Genomic DNA, 25,458 nt, shown 5'->3' with positions numbered 1-25,458 from the left:
TTTTTTGGCCTAAAAGAACGTTAATCTCGTGATAAAAACATTGACTGTGTTGAAATGGGTTTGGTTTAACGCCTTTAACTGATAACTAATTATTTCCTGCCACCAGTTTAGTCAAATCCACACTTCTTTATGATAACTTTTGATGCCTATCTTGGCCAGGTCTCCCTTGCAAAAGAGATTTTTAATCTCAATGGGTATTACCTGGTTAAATAAAGGATAAATAAAAATAAATTTGTCCTCCAGAGTTTAAGATCCTCCTGTTTTCCCTGAAACGTTGTCACAGTATTTAAGGTTGATATTAGCATGAAGCCTTTGCTTTGTGCAGATTAAACTGGAAACTTTGTCCTCCTCCGCTACAGGTTGACGGACGGCATCCAACCTGCAACTTCCTGTTGGAGGTGGAGCGAGACCAGGCGGAGTGTCTGAGGCGGCTGAGGGAGGAGGACGCTGCCGGCAACTATAAAGGTCACAATCTTTAGCAATCATTCGCTAACCTAAGCCTCAATTCATTTAGAAACAACGAAAGAACACTTTGCTTGAAGGGTATCTACTTGAGAGTGACATGACACATGACATGAACCATTAACTCTTTCCAAAACTCGTCATCACAAAACCGAATGACATAAACGTTTAAGACTTATGTTTTATGACACGTTCATGACCATGTCATGTCACTCTTATGTAGATACCTTCCGTAAGTAAAGTGTAACCGAAAGAACCCTCTGGATCTTAAAACAGAGAACATGGAGCTCAAGTCTGCAGACTGAAAGCCGATGTCATACATACATACAGTTTGTACAAAGTACATGTATTCCTACTTCCTGCCATGTGAAGACAGGAACCGCTTTAGTTTAATCCGGTTCTGGACTAAATCTGGACATGAGACGCACCTGATTTGACCGCTTGAGTTTACTTATCAGATCATATCTCAGGTCAGAAAACTCTTTTATGAGTTGTTTTTAAACGGTTGAATTGTTCCCTTTGGCAAAATGGGGTCGTGGCTTTTATCTACAAAGCCTTTAAAGTCATTTAAAACAGGAATTTACCAGTTGCTCTGTTGTTATAGTAGTGTTTTACTGTAGTCAAAATGGTTCTTACTTCTTTATTTAAAATCAAAAAGGGAAGACGTTGTGCAGCAGTTGCACTGTGAAAGTTGAGCAAACTGTCCCTTTTTCCTCCTCAAAGCTTTATCTGCATGTTTCTACCTCTACAATGCACATGCAATAATGTAGTGTACTGTACATACTCTAAAGCCTCTTTTCACACCGCCTGTTCAAGGCGGGAATGTTGTGCTGTTATTCCGCCTCGCCGTTCTGTAGAAAAGGTAGAAAGCCAGAATGGGGGAACAGAGTTGTTCCACCGTTACACTGGCAGAGAAGGTAGAAACAGCGGCATGACGGGACTACACACCAACATGATCAACACGCTGACTCTCTTTTTTTGCGTTTTTAATGCCAGCTTGAGATCTGATATGACATAGTGGGGCTGCATTATATGCCGTCTTTTGGTTTAGTGTACAAAAACCAAAGCCTGCGTAACGGCGGGTCTTCTTTACAGCAGTGTTGCAGAATCTCTTGTCTCTCGGTTAACGAGGCAAGCCTCTAATTGGTGGCCTTATCTCTGAAGTGGAAGGCTCATGGTAAACAAATGTATTCTCTTGTTGTTTTTATCTGCGAGTGTGTGCTGTGAGCTCTGGACTCTGACTCCCCCCTCCACCCCGGCTGTGTTAATTAAAGACACAAAGTAAAGCAAAATAATAACATTGCTCTAATTATGTGCCATCTGGTCGAGGCTCTCAGGATTCCAGCTGACGCTGCAGCCCGGGTGATAAACATCTTTATATGTTGCTGGCTCAGTGCCAGTGGGAATCAAACCGACAACCCCACGGCGTCTGGGCCTTGTTATACTCACCCAGCAGCACACTGAGATCGGGTTTGGACTCAAGCTCCGGTCTCTACCAAAACGGTTAAAGTGTTGAGTGGTAAGTCAGGATTCAAGTGAGTTTCAAATTAGATTAGATGATACTTTATTCATCCCACAGCGGGGAAATTCCCTTGTTACAGCAGCATTTTCTACAATGAAAGCAAAACAAGTAAACGCACAAGAAAAACAGGCAAACGACAGACTATGTGTAGAAGGTAGACTGAAGTAACGTGGCGTCACATAAGGTATTGTAAAGTAAAGTGCAGTTGCCATAGTACAAGAAAACAACATTGCAGTGTAGTAATTGACGTTGAAATTAGATTTCATATGTAATTAAATTGATAATGCAAAAGCAGGTAACCATAATATAAGTTATATTCACCTGTGACCATGAATAATATTGAAAAAGTAAGTACTTGTAATGGAACTATAAATACAGATAAAGATATACAGAGTGAGTGGATTAAATGAAAAACAGGACCAGAACTAGATTATCAGGTAAGACCACTCTTGCAAACTCCAGAACGGCTGCTAAATCATGATCCGTTTATTGCCAAATAGGTGTTCACATACGAGGAATTTGCCTTGATGTGTTGGTGCATAACATAAATATAGACACATATTACAACAAAAGTGCTAAGGCCTTCTCTTGGATGAGCTAGGTAAGGAGAGAGCACCGGGAGGTGCCAGCTGCATTTCAGTTTGGCCGACAAAAAAAATTAAAATAAAACTCTTCGGCAGATTTTCATTCTGGATCATTGCTAAAAACTACAAAACTAAAATCAGCGGCTTTGTGTTAGGATTGCAAATAAGGCAAAAATCACGATGCAGTATCACATCCAGAACAATAGTGTTAAGAGAGAGATATATATCTATCTATCTTGAATCATAGTTTTAAATACATCAAATATTCATAATGTCAAGCTAAGCTAACTTTTTAATATTTTATTGTTATGGGATGTTATTTACGAGCATCGAGGTCATGATCCCGACAGGTTTCCCACCACTGGACACCAGCCAGATGCTGGGGAAGTCCGTCATATATTAAATTCGGGATGTAATGTAATAAAAACGGTGTTTGTATGCCGAAGATGCATGCAAACGTTAGGAAGTCTCTTTCACTGACTGCATGAAACCAAAGTAGGGCCTCAGTCCTCAACTCAGCCTTCCCTTTGTAGTAAATAGAGAAGAAGTGAAAGGAGAGGATTTCCCTCCAGATGTGGGCTGCTGTGCATTTGTTGGCTCGTTGCCTCGGATGTTTCTGTGGAAGCAAACAGAAAGGATGGATCACTTAACGGGTAGATGGACAGTTCTTCATGCACTGATGACTTTGGATCTGCATTTTTTTTACCCCAAAGACATCTGTTCTCGTACTCGGTCCCCTCTCCCCCTCCTCTGTCCTCTCTTGCCCTCTGTGTCTATTTCCTCCCTTTCTCAAAGCCCCTTCTTTCTTTTCCTCTCTTTGCGTCCCTGTCTCTTGGCTTGTCTGTTCTCCCTTTCTTTGGTTTTCCTTCTTGGTCTTTCCCTCTTTTTAGAACGGCACTTCCACTCGCTCTCCTTCTCTGTGTGGTCAGTGTAAGTTCAGTCCATTTACAGTGTGGTCAAGACCAGAATAAGCTGCAATTCCTACATTAAAGACAAAGGTCAGACCAATTTTAACCAGACATCAGATGAAAAAAAAAGAAAAAAAGATCTTGTCCTTAGGCGTTTAAGTAGGCTTCAAATTTGACAAGCAGGTAAAGTACTTAATTTTGACTATATGGCCTTAGCAATATACACCGGCCGTTCTTTAATGTCGCCAACTGACGTTTTTTTTAAATTATTTATTTATTTATTTATTTTTTAAAAATATATATTATATACATTATAAATATGTATATTTCGGTTCAGGCACCGAGTGGAGGTTTAATGTAGATATGTGTCCACCCTACCTCTGAATGTTGGCTGGTTATTATCCCTAGGAGAAGGAAGAGGACATATATAGTTTTTTTTTGGTTTGTTTTGGCGTCCACTGTGGCAACGCGATCTCATGAACGAGTTTGTATGATATCACACAAAAACATATGTACACCAATCATATGATATGCTACAAAATTAGGCGACCGCCGGCTGGTCACATGACAGTTTAGTTTAGTGGTCTTCCCAGGTAAATATAGCAGAGACAAGTTGACTGTGACTATAAGGTGTCGGCCCTTTTAGGGGCTGCTGGGTTGAGTTTAGCCGTCAAAAGGTGACCATCTAGATTGGGGAAACAGATTGGTGTTTACTGGGTGAAGGTCTTGGTACGCAGAAGGTCCAGAAGGTAGTCCTAGTACACGAAATCCACTCCTGTGTTTAATGTCTCGCCCGTCCACCCCGACCTCACGCCTACACGGTCCAGAGCGCTCCTCTACAGCAGCAGTTACTGTGCTGCATACAGCAACAAATACGTGGACTACATTAACGCTACAATTCTTTCAGTAGCTACATGAATGTTTCATGAGAACAACCTGACCGTGGATGAAGCTCTTTGCAAAACATGACCAGAATATGCTTTCCATTTCTGAAGTTAGATCTCTGCAACACGGCGTGTATCTGTCAGCATGTTGTGTCACCTGACGACACAACAAGCTGTCACTCTTGATAATAAAAGCATCAACCCGTGGAAACGTCTGCATTTTGTATTTTATAAGGAGCCAAAAATTGAAGCTTCTTCTCACCTCCTCCGGTTGTGTTCTTTTTATTCTTCCCCTCGACACTAATAGGTTTCTTTTTATAGCAGGTTATTCCCCCTTCACAGTCGACTGGCTGTTGTTTCTTTAGCTGGAAAGTTGACGATGACGTCTACATTTTACCAAGCACACTGTCTCTATTCATCTGTCGCTAAAAAGCCCACTTAACTGTTCAGTTAATCATCAACGCTTTAGCACCCATTAAGGTTCACACTGAAGAACTGGGAGAGCTGTTTTGGGTTTGTTTGTTTTGGTTTCTGGAGGGTGGGTGAGAATTTTGTATTCATTCAGCACCGCTCTGCCTTTGAATTCTGCACTGATAGTGTCTTTATCTCCTACATATGCATGTCTCTGACGCAATTCAGGAAAGAATATGCCAAATCCAAAAGGCTTAATGAGGATTATAATTGTTTTAAATAGGAGTTTCTTCCAGGTCCTGTTTAATAAGCAAGATGTAATTGCTGTTAATAAGCTGTTTGTGTTATGCTGCAGTTTTGTCCATGTGTCTCTTGAGAAGGCATCTCCAAGGGATGTAACTGAATACACATGCATTAGTGGAACAGATGTATTTTGAATGTTCATATTTTGCATATTTAGTGTGTGTTTCGCGTATTTAATGTGTCTTTATGTTTGTCTTTATCCTTTGTCTTGGCCAGGTTTTCGTTGCAAATGAGGATTTGTCCTCAATTGGCCACTATAAATAAACTGGCTCAACATAATGTTGTAAGACACTTTATTATATCTGAATATTAATCTGAGCAAAACAAGCACTTTTGTGAAGGTAAATGCAAGCTGGACAATTTTCCTATTAACTTCCATTGTAGCTTGTTCCTCCGTTACCTGCAGACTGCAGCGAAGTCTCTTAACACTGGGCCCACGCCAAAGATCGTTGTTCGCAGCAGTCACTTAGACACAAAAACATCGTAATCCTTTAAAAACTCCTATGTGAATTGGTATTGAAAATTTTGACCTAGCCTTGACATCATGACTGGTCTCTTTAGTTAATGTTTCTCTGCGAAAATGTACCAATGAACCCTACTCTTGTTGTTTGTTTGTTTATTTATTTATTTATTTATTTTGTTGACAGAGTCGGGATGCAAAGGAGCGTGGGACAACATCGCATGCTGGAAGCGAACTGCGATCGGAGAGACCGTCACCATCCCCTGTCCTCGAGTCCTCAAGACTGTATTCGGCAGAAATGGTGGGTTACTTGTTCAATCATGCACTTATTAACATGTCATTATTTATTTCACATTCAGTTTTTAAACAGGCAGATGAATATAACGCAGAAGGAAAGTTTAAACAAATAACTGATCACATTTGATCAAGTAGGAGAGTGGATACGTCCTCGCATACGACCACTTTCTTTTCTGGCTCGCTTCCAAATGTCACTTTTCATTTAAATGACACCGACTTTTTTACAGACCCAAAACACATTAAATAGTTGAGGTACAGTAGGTACTTTCAACTTTATAATAATAGCACCTTTTATTCAAGCATGCAGCCCAAAGTGCTTCACAGTACAAAATTAAAACACAGATGAGAAAGAAAAAGGCAAAAAATTAATTAAACAACACAATGTTTTTTTAAACAAAAAAAAACAGAATATAATGAACACAAGGGTTAAAAAAAATGATTTTAAACAACTATATACACTAATAAAATAAGGCTATAACATCACCCAAAATGAATGTTAAAAGCCAGATTAAAAAAAAAAAAAAAAGTTTTTACTGAGCATGCCGTTTTAATATCCAAAGGCATAAAGTTCCCCAGTTTAGGGACATAAAAACAGAAGACACTCTCGTACTTGTAAATGTCGTTTTGGGAGTCACCGGCAGTCGACCCAGTGTGTCGTTTAGGTATAAAGACGTGTTGGGTATGAAGACGTGCTGGAAATGACAAGTATAATCAAATCCACATTCCAATTTTAATAATTTAACATTTTGATGATTATTCCCTATTCAGGTTTTTGCATATCTTCAGACAAAAGACTCTTGTGGTATGTGTTCCAGTGAGTTGACAGGTTAAGTATTTGAATTGATGAGGCTTTCTGTCCTCTCGTTGACCTCGCGTTGTCATAGCGTGTCTGGGTGAATGTGTGCAGTGGATTCCCGGCTGAATCCATCCAATTCTTTTCCAGCCATTGACCAGATGGCAGTCTGGATTTCCGCTCTGATTTACATTGATGACTAAACATTATGTAAGCACCCTGCGGCTTGTTCAGAGCCCAGAGTTCAGCTTCCCAAAGCTTCCCTGTCTGGGATGGATCCAAAACCCCTAAAGTTACTAGATTTTACAGAAATAGTAAGGCTTATATAAGATGAACACGTAGCAGGTGACAGGAAACAAGACATAAAAACAAACTCACAAACCAAAACTGCCAATACACTCATTAAGTCATTAAAGGTCACATGGCATTTCACTTTGAGGTTTAATATGAGTTCCCCCAGCCTGCCTATCGTCTTTTGTAGCCACTGGGGGGGGGCTACTGAACCGGGGGAAAATGAAAGCTCAGATGGGCCGATCTGGCCCCTTATGAGGTCATAAGGGGCAAGGTTACCTCCCCGTTCTCTGCTTTGCTTTGTTTGGTTAAAATAAACTTGCTGTTTATCTTAGTTTCAAACGGGACTGAAACCCTGCTCTCCTGGGTGAAAGTCTTTATCATTACTACATCCACTAGAGGGCGCCGCCACAAGAAACTTAAGTATAGGTTGTAATTGCTGCTTGAACAAACAACCTCCTGGGAGTGTTTTTTAGGGGGCGACAGTCTCTCCAAATATGCTTCTTTTCTTTATTGCATTTACTACCAATGCAACATCCAATGTTCCCAAGATGAAAAGTTTCAGAATAATTGTTTTGGTTACACATAAAAAAACTTTATTTATTTCTGTTAAACTGTTAAGTTCAAAACCCAGAGTCTAAAGTACACACGGACACAGACGTTGTTTTTTGTGCTTTGCAAAGGGGATGCGGACTGAAATCATTCAGCAGTCTTCCAAAGGACTCATCCCTTGCTCCGCCTTTTATATTGAAGTATAAATGGGTGTGGACATAAAGTTGTTTTGCATAAATGGGTGTGGACGTGTCATATTCTTTGCTTCACCATTGGTTGAGCTGTGGCTGGGTGTATTTGGCAAGATGGTCACCAAAGTTGGATAGAGGATCAATGTGGTTCTACACACAGTCCCATTAGCAACCCACACCCAAGTTTCCCATCTTATCTCTCTCAATCTTACTCTGCTAGCTTGACATTTCTGTGTTTTAAGCTGCCTCAGCCCAAAAGTTTTTTTCCCCTTTCTCAAGGTTTCGCATATCCACATGGTAACTATTTCACAGTAGAACTTTGTACAGCTCCTACAAAACCAAACCTACACATGTGTTCTTGTTGCAGGAAACGCAGGCGAAGGAAGAACAATAAAGTCTTAGTTAACTGGGTGAAGTGTGGAGATAATTTTTCCTCTCTCTTCATCTCTCACAGGTAACATCAGCAGGAACTGCACGTCGGCGGGGTGGTCGGACGTATTCCCAAACATCACCAGCGTGTGTGGGTCGGACACCAGCCACGACAAGGTATGGGAAAAAGCCTTCCTGCCATTGCTGTAAATGCCACCTGAGCGTTAATGAGTTGTGACTGTGCAGCAGCAGAAGGAGCTGCAACATACCATGGGCCATTAGTGGCCTGTGATCAATGAAGCCTGCATGGGTCGGCTGGGAATTAACACAGGGACGGGCTTTGTGGAAGGTCAACTTACCCGACAGTGGTGTGATACATGTTTAAATGGGAGCGCGTCGTTTGTGCATAGCACTGAGTGACAAGTTGAGTTTAATTCCTATCAGCTTATATGCTATATTTAAAGCATTTAGCTGATTATTTATTTATTTATTTATCCATGCAGTTAGAGATAAAAGTGAAACTGTAGGGAGAGACTGATAGATTGAATGATCTGATGTCTCAGAATCTCCTCCACAAAATTGTCTCTTTCTCAGGTGATTTTAATTTTCTTTATGCGTGCGAAGTGATGATTAAGATTAAATACATTAATTACAGTGATCTTAGAAGACAGCTTTTACGTTAATCTGGCCGCATTTAATTCAGACCTGTGCCTTGTTGATGGAATATGTTGAAGTTTTATGGAACAAGACCCACATACAAGTGACCTTAGTCAGACATGAAACCGACAGCAAATATTTCTTTCATCAACCTAACATTTGAATTAATTTTGTAAATGACAAATGACTGTCCTCCCCCTTAAAATGCTTGCATAAGTCACTGGTTCAAGCTGAAATTTTAACTCATATTTATATTAATTGTACGGTTGTGAGGACTTGTTGTAAATAATTGTATGCACAAAGTCACGGTTTTAATGCTGAAAATATCCGCAAAACGTTCCTTGTCTAAATGTTTAATTGGGTTAACAAAAGCTTGACTTTTTAAACCTTATTTGTAGACATTTTAGGCACTCGTTTAAAGAATCAGTTTGCTTTCTTCCTGAGAGCAAGATGAGATGTGCGGTTCATTAGAAGCTCGAGTCTGGGGATAGTTAGCTTAGCTTAGCTTAACTTAGCTTAGCTTAGCATACAGACTGGAGGCAGAGAGAAACAGTCAGCCTGGCTCTGTTTTTTTTTTTTTTTAAAGCGCTTGACATTTTCCAATTTATCCAATGATGGCTTCTCGGATGGTTTTGTGTTAACAAACCATCCGGTGGGTCAGGTTACGTGAAGGTATATCCACGCAGTGTGCTACTTTGATTGTTTTGTTTGGTATATTTGTTGGGTGTGCGGTGGTTCCTCCTCCACCCAAATAGTTTGTGGAAAGAGAAGGAAAGTGTTTGTTGAGGAGAATGCTTGGCCTTGTTTGCCTTGCAGTGATAATTGCTGCTCCCCTCCTCTTTCAGTGCTAAGGTTCAGCCTGGGACACGACTGGTCTTATTCTGAATCAGCCATTGTGCTTGTTAAACTAACTGTCTCACCATCTCTCCTCGGTCTCCTTATTTCACTCTTGTCTTTCTCTTTCACTCTCCTATTTCTGTCTTTCTCATCTTAATCTGCTTTTTCTTCCTCCTGTCTCCCAGACTGAGCAAGTCTAACTCTTAATGCAATTAACCTCAAAACGTCCAGAACAATACGCCCATGTCGGTCCAAATTCGTCCACCTTTAGCTGTTGTATTTTGCAGAACAAAGGAAGATTTTGTACATTTACTTCTCAGACCCCTCATATATTAGTGGAAAACAGGCGTGTGAAAGGATTCAAAGGCCAAAACATGAATATACTGCAGCTTTTGTAATTCAGACGAGAGAAAGGGAATGGCAAACCTGCTGGACAGATGTCATGCTTTTCTTTTATTAGTTCATTAGATTAGTTCACCTGAAATCAAAGGAGCTCCATGCTGTAAAGAAAGATAAAGGAATTTAAATGTCTTTCTGATGTTCACTGAAGGTTAAAAAGAGACTTTTAATCTGAGAGCAGCAGACAGAACGTTACTCAAGAATTGAAGTACTTCATAGATTATACCACAGCTCAATATTTTTTACCAAATACACTGATATTGATATTTTATCGATATCGATCAGGAGAACAGAGTGGCCGGCTGCAGCAGGTCAAAGGTTCAAGAGCCCACTGTTGCTTAGTTACCTATGCACATACGCGACAGCTCTTGAACTCTTGAACTGCAGCTCTCCTGGCTCCGCTCCGTTATATTGGATTGTACGAGTTCGACAATCGACCAGTGTGGACTTCACTGGAAAACACAGGTAATATACAGAGGTATGGATTAACACTAACGTTAACTCTTTTATGCCTTTCTGTCACATCTAGTCAAATTCACTGTGTTCCCTGTCAAGGAATCACCACACATGGATAGGCACTTGTAATGACATTTTGAACATGGTTAGAGGCTCTAAACACGTTACAAACTTGTCCTGTTTAAGCATTAAAACACGGTGTAGGCAGCACCGATTGTTTTCATTTTTCTTGCTACTGACAGTACTCTAAATTTCCACAACCAGAGCCACGTCTTAAAATCAAACGTAATTCTCCTTTAAAACGGGGTGGGCAGTTAATCTCTCTCTTCTGCTGTGACCCTAATCTTAATCTGAATAGTTAAAGTCACACTTGGACCACCTTCAAAGTGTTACAGAAGTATTACCGGTGCAATTTATCAATATTTCTGTCATGCATACATTCCCTAGTCATGCTTGGCTGGCTGGCTGGCTGGTATATATTGGTCATGACTTTTATATGCCAGCTGCAAGCAAGCATTTATTATCAGATTTCAAACTCTATTTTTCCATTTCAAGCAGGAAATTACATGTTCTTCAGCTCATCACGCCATAAATTGTTCTTAGCAACAGCTGTTCTGTTTGGGCACATTAAAATATGCAATGTTAATATGAAGGAATAGAGTATCCCCTCAATACCAAAACACACTCTGGTGCCTCTTCACTAACAGACCAGATGACAGTGTACACACAATAACTTGCAACTTCAGTCCCTTCCCTTTCTATAACTTGACACTAATTCAACGTTTAGAGCTCAGTGGGATTTAAAGATCTCTTCCTCTGGACTGCCCACGCGCTCTGCCACGATGTAGAACCGTAACCCCGCTCCTCTTCTGTCTCTCTGCCTCTGCAGCTGGTCTTCTACGTGGTCGTGCAGACGCTGTACACTCTGGGTCACAGTCTGTCTCTGATCGCCCTCACCACAGGGAGCGCCATCCTCTGTCTGTTCCGGTAAGTTCTAACGTTACAATATTATCACATGAAGTAAAACCTCAGGTCTCCGAAATGCAACGCATTTAAGAGATACTGGGGGACGGGACGGATCTAATTACTGAAGAAAAGTGTCTGGTGTTAATTTCAAGCTCAACTTTTGGTCTTTGTGTGCCGACTGACATTCCTCACAGTTTAATTTGATTTTGAATGAACAGCACATCTTAATTTCGTGTGTGTTTGCTTAATTGGATTTCATTTTATTAAGTTTGTTAAATTAAATATGCATTAATCACACACATTTGTGAAAATATCTATTTTGATTAAGGGACAGACATGTTTTGAGTACTCATTTATCTCGCTACATGTGGTGACTAAATAAGAAACTGTAAATGTAACAATGAAGTAAGAACATATACATGTAAGGACTAAGTAAGAAAGATGGTGTTTAAAACTCCTAAATTTGAATTCAAGCTTCTCTACCCCACGGGTATCACAATTCTACATTCAAGTCATCATGTCCATAGCATACTTTTTACTGCTCTGAATGAAAGCACATGTAATGTGGATTAACAATATCATACTATATTACTGATGGATAAACCCAACAAAGCTATCCTCTTCTGAAAAATGCTCCCCACATTAATTGTATGTAACAATTACACCTTGTATTTACATTATTAGAGGTTTTGCCCTCTAGTGGCTACGGTAGTTATTACGGAAGCAAAGCAGGAAGTATGGTGACCAAGTATAAGAGCGCCAAATTTCAAAGGTAGGTTGGGGTGGACTACAGGTCAAACAAACACAGGACTTTCACCCAGGAGCGCAGGGTTTGAATCTTGTTCTATAAATATATCAAACTATACCGCAAGTTTTTTTTTTTTTTTACTTTACGAACAAAGTTTTGCGTAACGTGCATAACTGGACGTGAAGTAGCGTCTCAGGTTAACCGAAACCACAATCTTTTCATAAACCGAAGTAGTTTTTGTGCCTGAACATAACCAAACTGCATCTCTTTCACAACGTTAAAGACATGTTGAAAACTGCGACCTTTTGTGTTCAAACTGTGACCGACGTTGACCTTGAGAATACGCTGCTGGAGGTCGTACCAGAAGGTAGGAACGAACCATCCATCGTTTGGTTTAAAGGACCTGTTGAAACTGGTGTTGCTTAATCATTAATATCGGTGCAAAAATAAGTGGGCAGCTTACATCGAAATTGAGCTTTTTAAACGTGTGTGTGTCAATATGCAACACATCCTACAAGACTTTATTTTCTATAATCTGTGTATTTTGTGTAACACTGTGCAGGAAGCTCCATTGCACCAGGAACTACATCCACCTCAACCTCTTCTTCTCCTTCATCCTGAGAGCTGTGGCCGTGTTGGTGAAAGACGACGTTCTCTTCAACCGGACCTCGCAGTGCTCCAACCAGCCGTCCGTGGTGAGGTCACCACCTCTGTCCACCTCGGTCCAGCGCCGAGCCCAGTTGTGTCCCGAGGGACTCGGGAAGCTGCACACTCGGGTGTTTTTTACAGCACAACTGTCACAGAAGGAAAGCAGTCTTAGCAGGAAGCTGCCAGCTAGAGTTGTTAGAATGAAAATCAAAGAGTTTTTTACAGAAATGAGACTCAACATTTTTCTATTTACTGGAAATATTTGCCAGCAGCTCATTTCTTATCAAATGATAACGCCTGGGAAAGCATTTACTATGACACTTTATTTACTAATAACAGAATTTAATTTAGTTGGAATGACTGAAACACACTGAATCAGATTGCTTGGATGTTGTCTTTTTTGATATTTTGCACACTTGGAATACTTTTTCACTACACTGTTTTATTTACCAAAACAAAACCTTCTCATTCATTCAAAAACATTCATCAGTGTTGAATGTAAAATGACCCGAGTGATTATTTATATCAGGAAATATACTCAACATGAAATTGCATGAACCGCAAATTACACCATTCGTATCCAGGTACAAGTTGCATCTCTCTCTTGTCACGTTTTGTGTCATCTCTTTACTGTTATCTTATAAAGGCATAATAACCCCAGAAAGGAAGCACACAAGACAAAAAAATCTAGTAACTTTCAGTACTTGACCGCTTTTGATAACCTACTTTCTAAAACCTTTGTTGCTCTTTAGCATTTATATTTGATCCTGATCCTTTCTTATTCAGCCGACTAATGTCCCAAAACGCTCCTTATTGACTATTTGCATGTTTACGAGGGGAAGCATCTCTGTAATAACTGAAGGAATACTGTAAGGGTGCTCTGACCTTTTATACTCCCATTTACTTGCTGCTTGTAATTTGATCGTCAAATTAAAGCTCATCCTCCTGGTAAACTCTCCGCTTGCCCTGGGGAAAAGGTAAAGTAAATCCTCATATCGGAAGAATTAGCATAATTGCCTGATTAATCCACATTGTCTCTCTGGAAGACCAAACACTGCAGTCACCTGCAGCCCTGCGAAGACAAACAACAGGACATCCCCTTAATGTTCATATGAGACCTCGGAAACGACAGTGTACGTCGGTCAGCCTTATCGGTTAGGACGCTAACGTATCTCACAGTAACAGTTCCACCTTGTTGTCTGTCCAAGCTATTAAATCCCTTGTCCTACTTTCATTTTCTGTATTTTAAACTTAAACTACATCCATGATTCTCAACCGCAGAGCAACGTCGGGCAATCTCCTTTCTGGTTACGCTGACGCATGCCCAGTGTAGAAGAACAGTCACATGATACGCGTTGTCAGACGTGTTGATATGGACGGAGATTAGATCTGCTGTTTATGGAGTTAAGTCTTGTGTGGATGGAGATTGTTGCATTAAAAAAAAAAAAGAAAAAAAAAGAACGTAGTGTAAATGTTGCCTTAAAAGTACATTTTGTCTCACCAGTAATGCTGGTACAGAATTGTTCATAATTTTGCGACATTTTCCATTTTAACATTTTTTTTTTTTTGGTTGAATAGAAAGTCCATAACCTCATTAACTCTGATGTCTTCCCGTTAACCAAGAACTTGTCCTTACAGGTCAAAATTGAAAATAAATCTAAGTTTTTGTGCTTTTCCACTGTTTTGTCACTCTTTCCATACTGTTGGCGCTTTAAAAAAAAACCTGAACTGGTTAAATAACAGGTTTTACACTTATTCTTGGAGTTCATGGTCAACAAACCTCAAATTATACGTACGTTTTTAGTTAAAAGGAAGAAATTCTGAATTATTTTGACTAATAGTTAAGATCAGAGGAGGATGAGTGGATTACAGATGGGTAGATGTCAAAGTTTAGTCCCCATACTGTTTTGCAACCATAAAGAAATAATTCAAATGCTATAAGATTAAAAAAAAAAAAACGAAAAATTCAATGAAAGTAATAAATTTGACATGGCGAATATTGTATGCAATCATCCATTAATTTGGTTGAAAAAGTTCCACATTTGTGATTTAAAACTTTTTGAAACGGGTCAGTTTGACCCGAGGACAGCTTAAGGGTTAAGATGTTCATAATGTGGGTTTCCTAGGTGGGATGCAAGGCCAGCCTGGTGTTTTTCCAGTACTTCATCATGGCCAACTTCTTCTGGCTGCTGGTGGAGGGCCTGTACCTCCACACGCTGCTGGTTGTCATCTTCTCCGAGAACAGACACTTTATCGTCTACATGTTCATCGGCTGGGGTCAGCAATGTCCTAATTTAATATTTTTCTACTACCTGTTTGCCATGTGTGCATTAGACACTTAGTTTGATACATTTTGTACACCTCATGACATGATTTAATGTCCAAAAGTATTAGCTTAATATGTTGTTACTAAATATGCAAATTGGAAAAGGTCATTCAATATTTAAGGTCATGTTATGACGTTTCAGATTTGAGATAAAAACAAGCGTGCTAACTGGAATGTAATATATATTTATGTTAACTATGCATTTATATAATCTCTGAATAAACAAAGATGAATAGTAGTTGAATGAAAATGGACATGGATAAACAAAAAATGTAAATGTTATTCTTTTACAAATGTTATTTAAACAATTAAACATACAGATAGATAATATTAAACTTAGACTGTATTGGTTTTCTTTTGTGGTGTTTTGCAGGCATCCCCACGGTATTCGTCTCTGCGTGGGTGATGACCAGGATTTATCTGGAGGACACGGGGTGAGTAGGGACCAGCGATAAACCAGTCACTCACCAGCAGGGCCGCAGGGACCCTGTGGATGCAGAATTCTGCCGGATTTTTACGTCGATTTACGAAAAAAACCGAGGCATGTGATCATAGTTACAGGGTCGCCTAAACACACATGTTTACACACGTTTTAACACGTGTGTAAACTAGTTATTTTATGAGATAATGTTTTCAGATTTAAACTGGCACTAGCTTAGGGTGACCAGACGTCCCTGGTTTCCCCGGGACAGTCCCCCGGTTTTGGTGATCTGTCCCCGGAAATGTCCCCCGGTTTTCACTGGGACTGACAGACCCGATATTGGAATGAAAGAAAGAAAACATTAACCAAATGTTCGGAGCTCAGAGATGTTTTAGAAAGCCGTACTTTACGATGCTAAAATCCCTGATTATTTACATGGAGTCTGGTGGGTTTAGCGAACGCAATTTCATGGACTTTTGTGTTTTTAAAAACAATTTTAATCTTTAGCTGAAAGGTCGACCTCCTTAGAAATCCTTTCCATAATGTTGTCAGACACTTAGAATATTAATCTGAGTCTGCTAGCAGCAAAACGACTGCAGAGATCTCATTTAATACTGCATCAATTTTTTAGGAAAATATGTCCTCAATTGTTTTTATTGTAGCCTACTCCATACTCATTGAGTATCGGATACTCTGAGGTGTAGTGGAGTACAAGTATGAAGTATCAGCGGGGGTGATTCTAGGATCAGACCTTTTGGGGGGGGGGGGGGGCTCAGCCCCTAATGAGAACAGCTCTAGGTCTAGTGTCCCTGTTTTAAGTTTAAAAAAGTAAAAACGTGACGTGTTTTGGAGCTATATTTGCTTCTGAGCTGAAAATGTCCCTGGATTTTGTCTGAGAAATCTGGTCCCCTTACACTAGGTTAAACTTCTTGCTCTATCCCCACGGGGTTTTAGACCTTACATTCACAGATTCTGTTTGAACCAGTTCATCAGCATGAAAACGCGATACAGATTTGGTATTTGTCATGGTAGCCTTTTTAAATTATACTACATGTATACATTCACAAGACTCTGCATGTGTTGCCAGATCAATAGTTATGTGTTATTTGTTTAGTGGAGTGGATATATGAACGTATGGTAAACGCTCGTTGGAATAGTTTGTCATTCATCACTTTATTATGTAATGGGATCACATTAGAGAGTTGCAAACATTGATATTTATCAGGGACTGCATCTGTTATTTCATTGAGTCCACAATTTGCATTTAAGTGATTTAGATTTAGCCAACATATGTAAATGTGGCTCAGTTTATAGAATAAGACAAATATCTGCCATGTCGTGGAGGACTTTATTAGATAATTCAGCTGGATTGATTTGGAGTAGTCATCATTATGAGCCTGCTGCTCGGCTTCTCTTCCACATTATTGCAGCTCATCATTGAATGTGAGTCACACTAAGTGGGTGCAAAAAGACTTTGTAAAACAACTCTGCAACTATAATTACATCAGCAGTCTCAAAATGGACAAAATTGGTGCATCAGTCCTTATCCAGACACTGTACCAGTGCCACTTTGGTTATTTACAGTAGAATTGAGATTGTGGATACAATAAAAATAAGTTTCTTTAGCACTGATCCTCAGATCCGATGAGCAGCTCAGACATCCAGAAGATACTTGGGAATAGAAATGCTACTCCTTTATCAAAAGATGTCAACTACAACTGTTAAGCCCACTAATATTGATTCCTCCGGTTTTCTGAGTAACTGGGAGGAGAACATGCAGAAAGGATTGCATACTCCACCTGACCTCGAGAGATAACTTGGAAAGAGCTGAAGGCTATGGCTTAGGAAAGGGAAGTCTGGACTACCTTGCTTAGCCTACGCACATGAATGGATGGATTGTGGACTTGGATTTTTAAGTTTCCCTGAAGGACGTGAGACTTACTTTAAGATGGGAAAGACTTTTGAAAAGCTCTACGCCAGACTCAACCTTGCAAACTAAGTTTCCCTTTCAGGTCTGGTGTAAATAATTTAAGGAAGTAGCAGCCTGGCTCTTCCTCTGCTTGTAACCCTCCCCACTTTGATGCATTCATGGTACTTTCTGGTGTCCTCAGATGCTGGGAGAGAAATGACAACCCCACACCCAACTGGGTGATCAACGGACCAATCGTATTCTCCATCATGGTGAGTTAAGGTCCATTACCTCCTGGTTGTCTGCAGGTGTTTCATGTGCTTCAGTTCAAAAAGCACATCCAAACTGAAAAATGTCTGATAAATGCTGCGTTCTCTTGACCTTTCCATTAGTTGTTAACTATCAACATAATCACCAACCATTTTGATAATAGATTAATCGATTTATCAATGGAATCTATTATAAAAAACATTCTTAAATGTGATTTTCTTTTTTTTCCTTTTTTTTTTTTTTATACATGGCTTGGTTGAGTGCTAATGTTGAATGCAGTCTGTTATTTCCTTGATAACAGACCGGGGTAGAGCTAGTTAGCCTAGCACAGTAACAGTTGGAAGAAACATAAATTGCCCAATAACTGTAACTAACACTGTAGTAAGGTTTAATACTTCACTCTTGTTCCACTTTAACTTGGGGTGGGGGGGGGGGGGGGGGGGGGGGGTATTTTAGGATCATGATAAACTGTTTGGCAAAGTCATCTCAGGAAAATCGATTATTTCATGCACACCAATTTGGCGTGTAAAGAAAATACATGATTGACCGATCTGCTGTGACCTTATTATGCTATTTGCTATGATTGGACCATCACTTTTTAGCAAGCAGACAAATTAAAACTAATATTAGCAAATGTCCCAAACATTCTCTATGATTCCAAAAATGTGACTAAACTATTTTTTTTATTAACATTATTATTATTATTTGAAGTGCTTTTTAGACATAAATCCAAGGAGCAAAGTGCAAAAGCAGCAAGTGAGTGCCCTGTCCAGAGAAAAGGGGATTTAGCAACTTTGAATATTTTTCCCTCGTGCATTTTCGGTTCCTTTTAACTTTCCATTTATCGGTTTATGTGGGTGGAGAACTGTCCAACAATGCAACATAAAACCACCCTTTGTGGGGTTTTCTGACTCCCATCAGTTATTTTGATATTTCTGTATCCTCCTTGTCTCCAAGGTGAACTTCATCCTGTTCATCAGCATCATTCGGATCTTGATTCAGAAGCTGAGGTGTCCTGACGTGGGTGGCAACGACCAATCACAGTACAGGTATCTCACATGGGGCCCGGACTTCGGTTGCTCTTTAAACAGCATGAACAACAGTATGCAAGTCTTATTTCTACCTATTCGCATTTATGCTCCAAACTTGAGCTTCAGTTGTCACAAAAAACATGTGTCTGTCTTTAAGAAAACACTACATGTGCTTGTGTATCACTGTAAACTAGATTAGATTAGATTAGATGAGACTTTATTCATCCCACAGTGGGGACATTCCCTTGTTACAGCAGCATTTTCTACAATGAAAGAAAAACAAACAAACAAGTAAACACACAAGAAAAACAGGCCAACAACAGCCAATGTGCAGAAGGTAGACTGAAGCAAAGTAAGGTGGCGTCACGTAAGGTATTGTAAAGTAAAGTGCAGTTGCCATAGTACAAGAAAACAACATTGCAGTGTAGTAAGTGACATTGAAATTAGATTTAATATGTAATTAAATTGATAATGCAAAAGCAGGTAACCATAATATAAGTTATATCCACCTGTGACAATAAATAATATTGAAAAAGTAAGTACTTGTAATGGAACTATAAATACAGATAAAGATATACAGAGAGTGTGTGGATTAAATGAAAAACCGGACCAGAACTACAACACTACAACATTATATACTACTGTGGATAAAAAGTCAGCTAAATGCCTCAAAATACTGAGAACCTTTTCATCCCGTTTGTGTTTGCTGTCCGAAGGGATAAAGGAGACTCTAACGCTTATTCAACGAGACAGCGTTTTGATGATTCAGCCGTCCTGAAATGGAGGGTTAGGGGTGAAACCTCGTTGCCCTCGATTCCTCTGTGTTTAATCTTCAGACAATGTTACCGTGCGGGGGGGAAATCTGAGCCGTGCTGAGCTGTCAGGTATTCTCGTGTCCTGAGAGTCAGGCGAGCGGTGATGAAAAGCCGCTATGAGACACTGCAGAGTCTTCCGTTGTGCAGGTGAAGCTTCAGAGTTGAGATTTTAGAGGTCCTGATGGACCTTCTGACTCAGTTTCCATATTCCGTCTAATCAGGTCCAGATTGTGTGCCTTTTCTTTTCCGAGGGGTTTTGGCCGTTCTCATGAACTGTTCATACATATACAGTGGCTTGAGAAAGTTTATACACCAATAGAGATTTTAGTTAGCTTAACAGCTAGTTTGATTAGCATTGAGTGGTGATCTTATGGAAGTTCCCCATGCATATCTCTATGTATGGTGAAGGGTATGTGATGATGGGGGGGGGGGCTGTTTTAATTCCAAAGGCCCAGGGAACTCTACCAGGATGCATAGTCTCCTGATTCATGAAATAACTAGTCTTTAATAATAAAAATGTGCCTGCCTTTATGGGAATTTAACATAGGGGGGTGTATACTTATGCCCCCTATATTTCAGGGAAGAACATTTATTTATTTACAAAACATCATTCATTCATAAAGACAAATGGTGGCCTTAAAAGGTTGGATTTTTTTTAATTAAGGCATTAAGATGTTTTTTTATTTAATTCCTCTTTTTAATCCACTTTAGCCTGGGTGTCTAAGCTTTCTCAAGCCACTGTTGCTGCAAAATGTAATGCACTGTAATTTGTAGGTATTCCACGTATTTACAACTGCCACATTGACTGCCACTGTATGAGATAGCAAACTTCTTGATGGTGGAGGTCCTAAAAAACAGAGTTTTTAGCGAGGGACAGAGTTCATGTCCCAGAAGAAATTAAGGGACTTGAACCTAAACTCTCGTTAGATTATCTTGTGGCAAAACTTTAAACATATGTGATGTTGAAGGAGATGAAAGACTCTATCAGGGAGGGGTATACTCTGGGTAGAAGGACCTGTCTCACTTCCGATTTCTTTAATTTATGCTCTTATACAACAGGAAGAAGAACAAACACTGCATCTGTAACAGTTGAATGGTTTGTTTCCCTTTAGGAGGTTGGCCAAGTCCACTCTCCTGCTGATCCCCCTGTTTGGGATCCACTACGTGGTCTTCGTTTCTCTCAGTGAATCCATCGCAGAGGATTATAAGATATTCTTTGACCTGGCCCTCGGATCCTTTCAGGTGCTGTATTATAAGTCCCTCCACTTCCATCACTACGTCTTTGTGTCTTTAATATTCCTTAATAAACGACAGGGCGTGTGTCCATCTTCATGTTATGAGTTTAAGATTGAATCCCTTCTGATGTTTGTCTTTAACGTTGTTTTCTTCAGGGTCTGGTGGTGGCCATTCTCTACTGTTTTCTAAACAGTGAGGTATGTTTTTATGATATGAAATGACACATTTAGTACTATTAATTAGAACTAAACACTCAAACCAAGTGGGGTGCTTTCAATCAATATCCATTTATAGAAAACAGGATGTCTGCAGTCAGCTGACAACATGCTTATGATTCAAATGGAAACATGATGAGCAGTAAATAATATAATTTGGTCAGAGTTTAAAATTTTGAGTTTTCCTTCGTCAGATTTATTTTAATCCAAAATAATTCAAATGATATTATTCAATCACCCGGTGCCATGTGTATGAACATGTACTGCTTCTGCAGCTCCTTCTGAAGACAAACATTCATTATTCTACAAAAAGTTACGCAGTAAAGGTTCTAACTTTGATGAAGTGAAAACACAGTGAGAGAAGACTACAAGAACAGTTTGGTCACCTTATATCTCCGCTGGATGATTCACGTCAGAAGGGTTGAAAATCAGCACCTGTCCCTCTTTAGCAGTTAGCTTAGCTTAGCACCATTGCCCTCCCCAGTTCCACCCTCTTGTTCCCAAATCCTTACATCCGGTTTCAAAAAAGCAAAGACGCTGACAGCCAAACTCGAGGCTTCAAACAGGCAGTCCACAAACCAATGGGTTACGTCACTGATGCTACGTCCATTTTTTTCACAGGTTTTCTTTACAGAGAAATCCACACCGTCCAGCATCTGTCAACACAGATTTAGCCCCATGACATGTCAACAAAAAGACTAGAATGACAAAACTGATGCATGTTCCAGGGCCCTCGTTTGCACCCAACTGTAAACATGGCATGAAAATGAAATAGATGTGAAATTGTACTAACCACAGTTAACTGCAGTATCAAAGTTGGCTAATTTAGGGGTCACATTTTGACCGTTAAAAATAATTAATTTGAAACTATGAACCATTTTCACCCCTAACATTACGCTAAAAAAAATTGTGTTAATCTATTTTTGCAGGTTCAAGGCGAGCTGAAGAGAAAGTGGCGGAGTGTGTGTCTGAACTGTCGTCTGAGCCGAGATCACCACTTCAGCAGCACCTTTACCTCCAGGAACTGTTCAGAGCACATGGGACGGTTTCACCGCGACTCCCGGACCCAGTCCATCCTGCAGTCCGAGACCACCGTGCTGTGAGGACCTGAGGGATCCTCGGGAGAAAAGAACACACAGTCTCCAGGTTGACCTGGGTCGAAGACTGTATAAGTGAAGTATTTCAACACAAAGCTACGGCGGAATACACACGGATGGGACCTGCACACCGTTTCAGAGCAGACTTTGGTTTTAGCTTTACAAATCTCTGCAAGCCTTCAAAATGTACCTTAAGTGGACCTGAAGCGGTTCTGGTCCATCCATTGAGGGTGTGTTTGTGTTTGCTGCCAAGAAAGAACACTTTTTATCCAGTGTTTGTTCGTTTTATTATAGAATAAGTTAGATCTTTACTGTCATTGTTTTCAACAACGAAACACAGTTTAGCAGCTCTCGATATAAAATACGGAAATATATAAAATGTATATAGTAAAATATATAACAATCAAGATAAATAAATAAATAAATATTAAATAAATGTGAAGAGATGACAGTACATACTATATGTATAGACTGTATTTACTATGAGCCAATAAAGAACGGGTCTAGTAGGTAATTGTTGCAACATCCACAGCCTCATGTGGATTCAGGTTTTCCTGAACCTGCGTGCAGGGAGGTTAGAACTGAACGCAGTTTGACTTGTGTATGTTAGATGAACATAGTTAAACATTTTAAAATGTATGAAATGTGTAAGACAAACAGTGCCATTCTTCTTCTCTTCGTGGTTAGCAGAGCAGTAGACGTCACATTGAGGAAACAAGTTGCTACAGCAACGCAGCCGTGCCACGTCGGAGCCTTTACCTGGTATCTGTGTGTGTGGTTGATGGTAGTGTAAGATGAAAGATTAGCTACAAAGCAATATCTTGAACTAATGTTGTGTTCGTGAGTTGTTAGCCCAGTCGATTCAACAAATGCTCCGAAACCGCTTGGGATCAAGTGCCAAAGCACTGTAGTGGTCTTATCAAATAATGGTCCATGTCCATCGGGAGATAAAGGAGGAAGAGAAACTATCGGACGTACACATGGGAGACAGCTGTTTATTTCCCGTTTCACACCACAAGTTAACGTTGGCTTCTTTTAAACCATGACCATGGTTGTTCCATAATCCTCAGCCGAGTAGATTTTGTGCCTAAACCTGAACAAACCTTATCTATGGCGCTGTTGGTTATGAAAACGATTGTAGCCTATATGTTGAGACGTTGAGTTGTAACCGCTTTGAAGGCACTGACAAACAATACCATCTTGCTGATAGTGGAGTCTATTGAGCAAACACTTAACATGTCTTCATAGACGACATGAATGAGCAACATGATTAGATGTTGAAGTTAAAGGACTTGTTAAGGCTAAATGATCAGGTGGTTACCTTAGCGCTGTCACACCTGCCTCGTTTAGTTTGGTCTAATCGAGTTAGTTTGCCCCGATGGTCCGGTTGGTTTGGGCAGGTGAGAACGTGGGAATCAAACTCTGATGTGCACCAAAACGGACCAATCAAGCGTACCGAGACCTGCTTAAAGAAGTGACCTCTGTAGGCTTTCATTTTTTATTTTTTATTCAGGACAATGCACATTGATGAACATGCAACAGTACATGTAAATGTGCCAGATTGTAGCCCGAGGGCTAACTTCCGTCTGCAGTCCAACAGGCAGGTTGGAGTTACAGTAAGAAAAGACATAGGATAGTAGCATTTAGTATATAAAAACAAGAAGAAAGAAAAGAAGGAGAAAAAGAAATGAATTGAGCAATGGAACTCTAGAGCGGTTTGTTTGTGACAAGAACGTCTCTCGCCCAACTATGTCTGATCATTTTAATAAAATGAGCTGGTTTGACCATGGAGATGCAAGAAATATGCACTAGTCCAGAACACGGGACCTTCTTCCTGTATTTACTTTCTAGCTCCCGGTCCCCAGACACATTGGACCAATAAGAGTAGTGGACGTTCCCGCGTGATTTGTAAAGACTCATTTCGGTACGCTTGGATTTTTTTCCAGGTGTGAAACAAAACCGAACCGACCGATGGCGAATCACTCACCTGATTCGGACCAAAGCAAACAAACTACAGGTGTTAAAAGCTTCCTTCCTTTTAAAGAAGCTTCTTTGGTCAACCCAACAACAGTTCCCTCAGCCAAGCAGCAGAAAAGCAGGTCTGATACATAACGTTTGTATAATCTCGCTACCTTGTTTGGTTAATTGAACGAATGGTTTCAAACCATGTTATGTGCAGGTCAGAGTTTTCCTTCCAACTCGAGGCAGCAACATATTCTTTTGTTATTATTATTATTATTATTATTATTATTATTATTATTATTATTATTAAGTGTGTAGGAAAAGCTGACAGCTTGTTTACTGGCATATTTTTTGATCACACCCATCTCATACTTGAAGTTTGTTAAAATCAATGCTAAGAATGATTCACAAATGCATTTTTGACCCGGGTCAGCACATGCTCCCTGGTTATCTGGGCTAACACTTGTAAACAGAGTTGTTTATTACTAGTTCAGAACCCAAACTGTTCTGACAAACTGCATACTTTATAAAGTACATTTCATTATTTGCTGTTATTGGGAAGGGATGTGCATGCTCCAAACCCTTTGTATCTGTTCCACGATGGTTTTGATACTGTGCTAATCTGTCATAATGAAACATTGCAGGTGCTCGGGCTGAAGATGTGAAATTAAAAGAGAAAGTTTTGTGTCCGCCTGGGACTTCTGTTGAGATTGGTGGCTTTTCTGTTTTCCTCTTGGTTTGTAGACAAGCTGAACACAACCGCCGCAGGTATGTTATTATTATTACCACAGCTAATAATCAAACTGTCCACTTTACACAGCCTAGGAGTCTTAGACTGGGAGAGGACAGGAGGGATTTACAGATTTGTAATGTACAAATTGAGCTAGTCTGAATTTTCAGTGGGGAGCCACAATGATTTGTGCTGATCTCCGCTGTCAGAGTCCAGCTAGTCCTGATGATGATTCTAGTACTCTGATCACGGAAATTAAAGAGCTAAGTCCCATGTCCAAGTGTCCTTGGGCAAGACACTGAACTCGAGTTGCCCCGGATGCTGCGCCGTGTGTGTGTGTGTGTGTGTGTGTGTGTGTGTGTGTGTGTGTGTGTGTGTGTGTGTGTGTGTGTGTGTGTGTGTGTGTGTGTGTGTGTGTGTGTGTGTGTGTGTGTGTGTGTGTGTGTGTGTGTGTGTGTGTGTGTGTGTGGTTCCATGGTACTGATCCTCTACTATGTAAAAGCGCTTTGTGTAGTCATTAAGTAGAATAAGTAAGTTAATTAAGTAGAAAAGCGCTATCTAACATACAACACATTTACATTTACTTAACATGTCTAAAAAACCTCCAGTAGTTTGGCGTCTTTCCCTGCTGTAGTGATGTAGGTGTGTACTCCAGGGTGTGTCAGTACACAGTGACATCAGTGTTGGGTGGGGTTACAAGTGCAACGG

General features: G+C 40.0%; 1 protein-coding gene across 1 annotated transcript in view; it reads left to right on the top strand.

The window, feature by feature from the left end:
* Positions 1 to 23,015, top strand: part of vipr2 (vasoactive intestinal peptide receptor 2) — a 39,826-nt gene extending 16,811 nt beyond the window's left edge. Inside the window, exons 2-13 of the mRNA XM_034888560.1 lie at positions 360 to 465; positions 5,722 to 5,835; positions 8,113 to 8,204; positions 11,266 to 11,363; positions 12,653 to 12,785; positions 14,865 to 15,015; positions 15,438 to 15,498; positions 17,597 to 17,666; positions 18,622 to 18,713; positions 20,623 to 20,752; positions 20,902 to 20,943; positions 21,891 to 23,015. Of these exons, the coding sequence (XP_034744451.1) occupies positions 360 to 465; positions 5,722 to 5,835; positions 8,113 to 8,204; positions 11,266 to 11,363; positions 12,653 to 12,785; positions 14,865 to 15,015; positions 15,438 to 15,498; positions 17,597 to 17,666; positions 18,622 to 18,713; positions 20,623 to 20,752; positions 20,902 to 20,943; positions 21,891 to 22,064 (1,263 nt within the window). The 3' untranslated portion in view covers positions 22,065 to 23,015. The remainder of the gene's footprint in view (positions 1 to 359; positions 466 to 5,721; positions 5,836 to 8,112; positions 8,205 to 11,265; positions 11,364 to 12,652; positions 12,786 to 14,864; positions 15,016 to 15,437; positions 15,499 to 17,596; positions 17,667 to 18,621; positions 18,714 to 20,622; positions 20,753 to 20,901; positions 20,944 to 21,890) is intronic.
* Positions 23,016 to 25,458: the final 2,443 nt, after the last annotated feature.

This window comes from Etheostoma cragini, chromosome 12 (genome assembly GCF_013103735.1).
Source record: "Etheostoma cragini isolate CJK2018 chromosome 12, CSU_Ecrag_1.0, whole genome shotgun sequence".
NCBI lineage: Eukaryota > Metazoa > Chordata > Actinopteri > Perciformes > Percidae > Etheostoma > Etheostoma cragini.
Note: the sequence above shows the minus strand (reverse complement) of the source record. Positions and strands in the feature narration are given on the sequence as shown.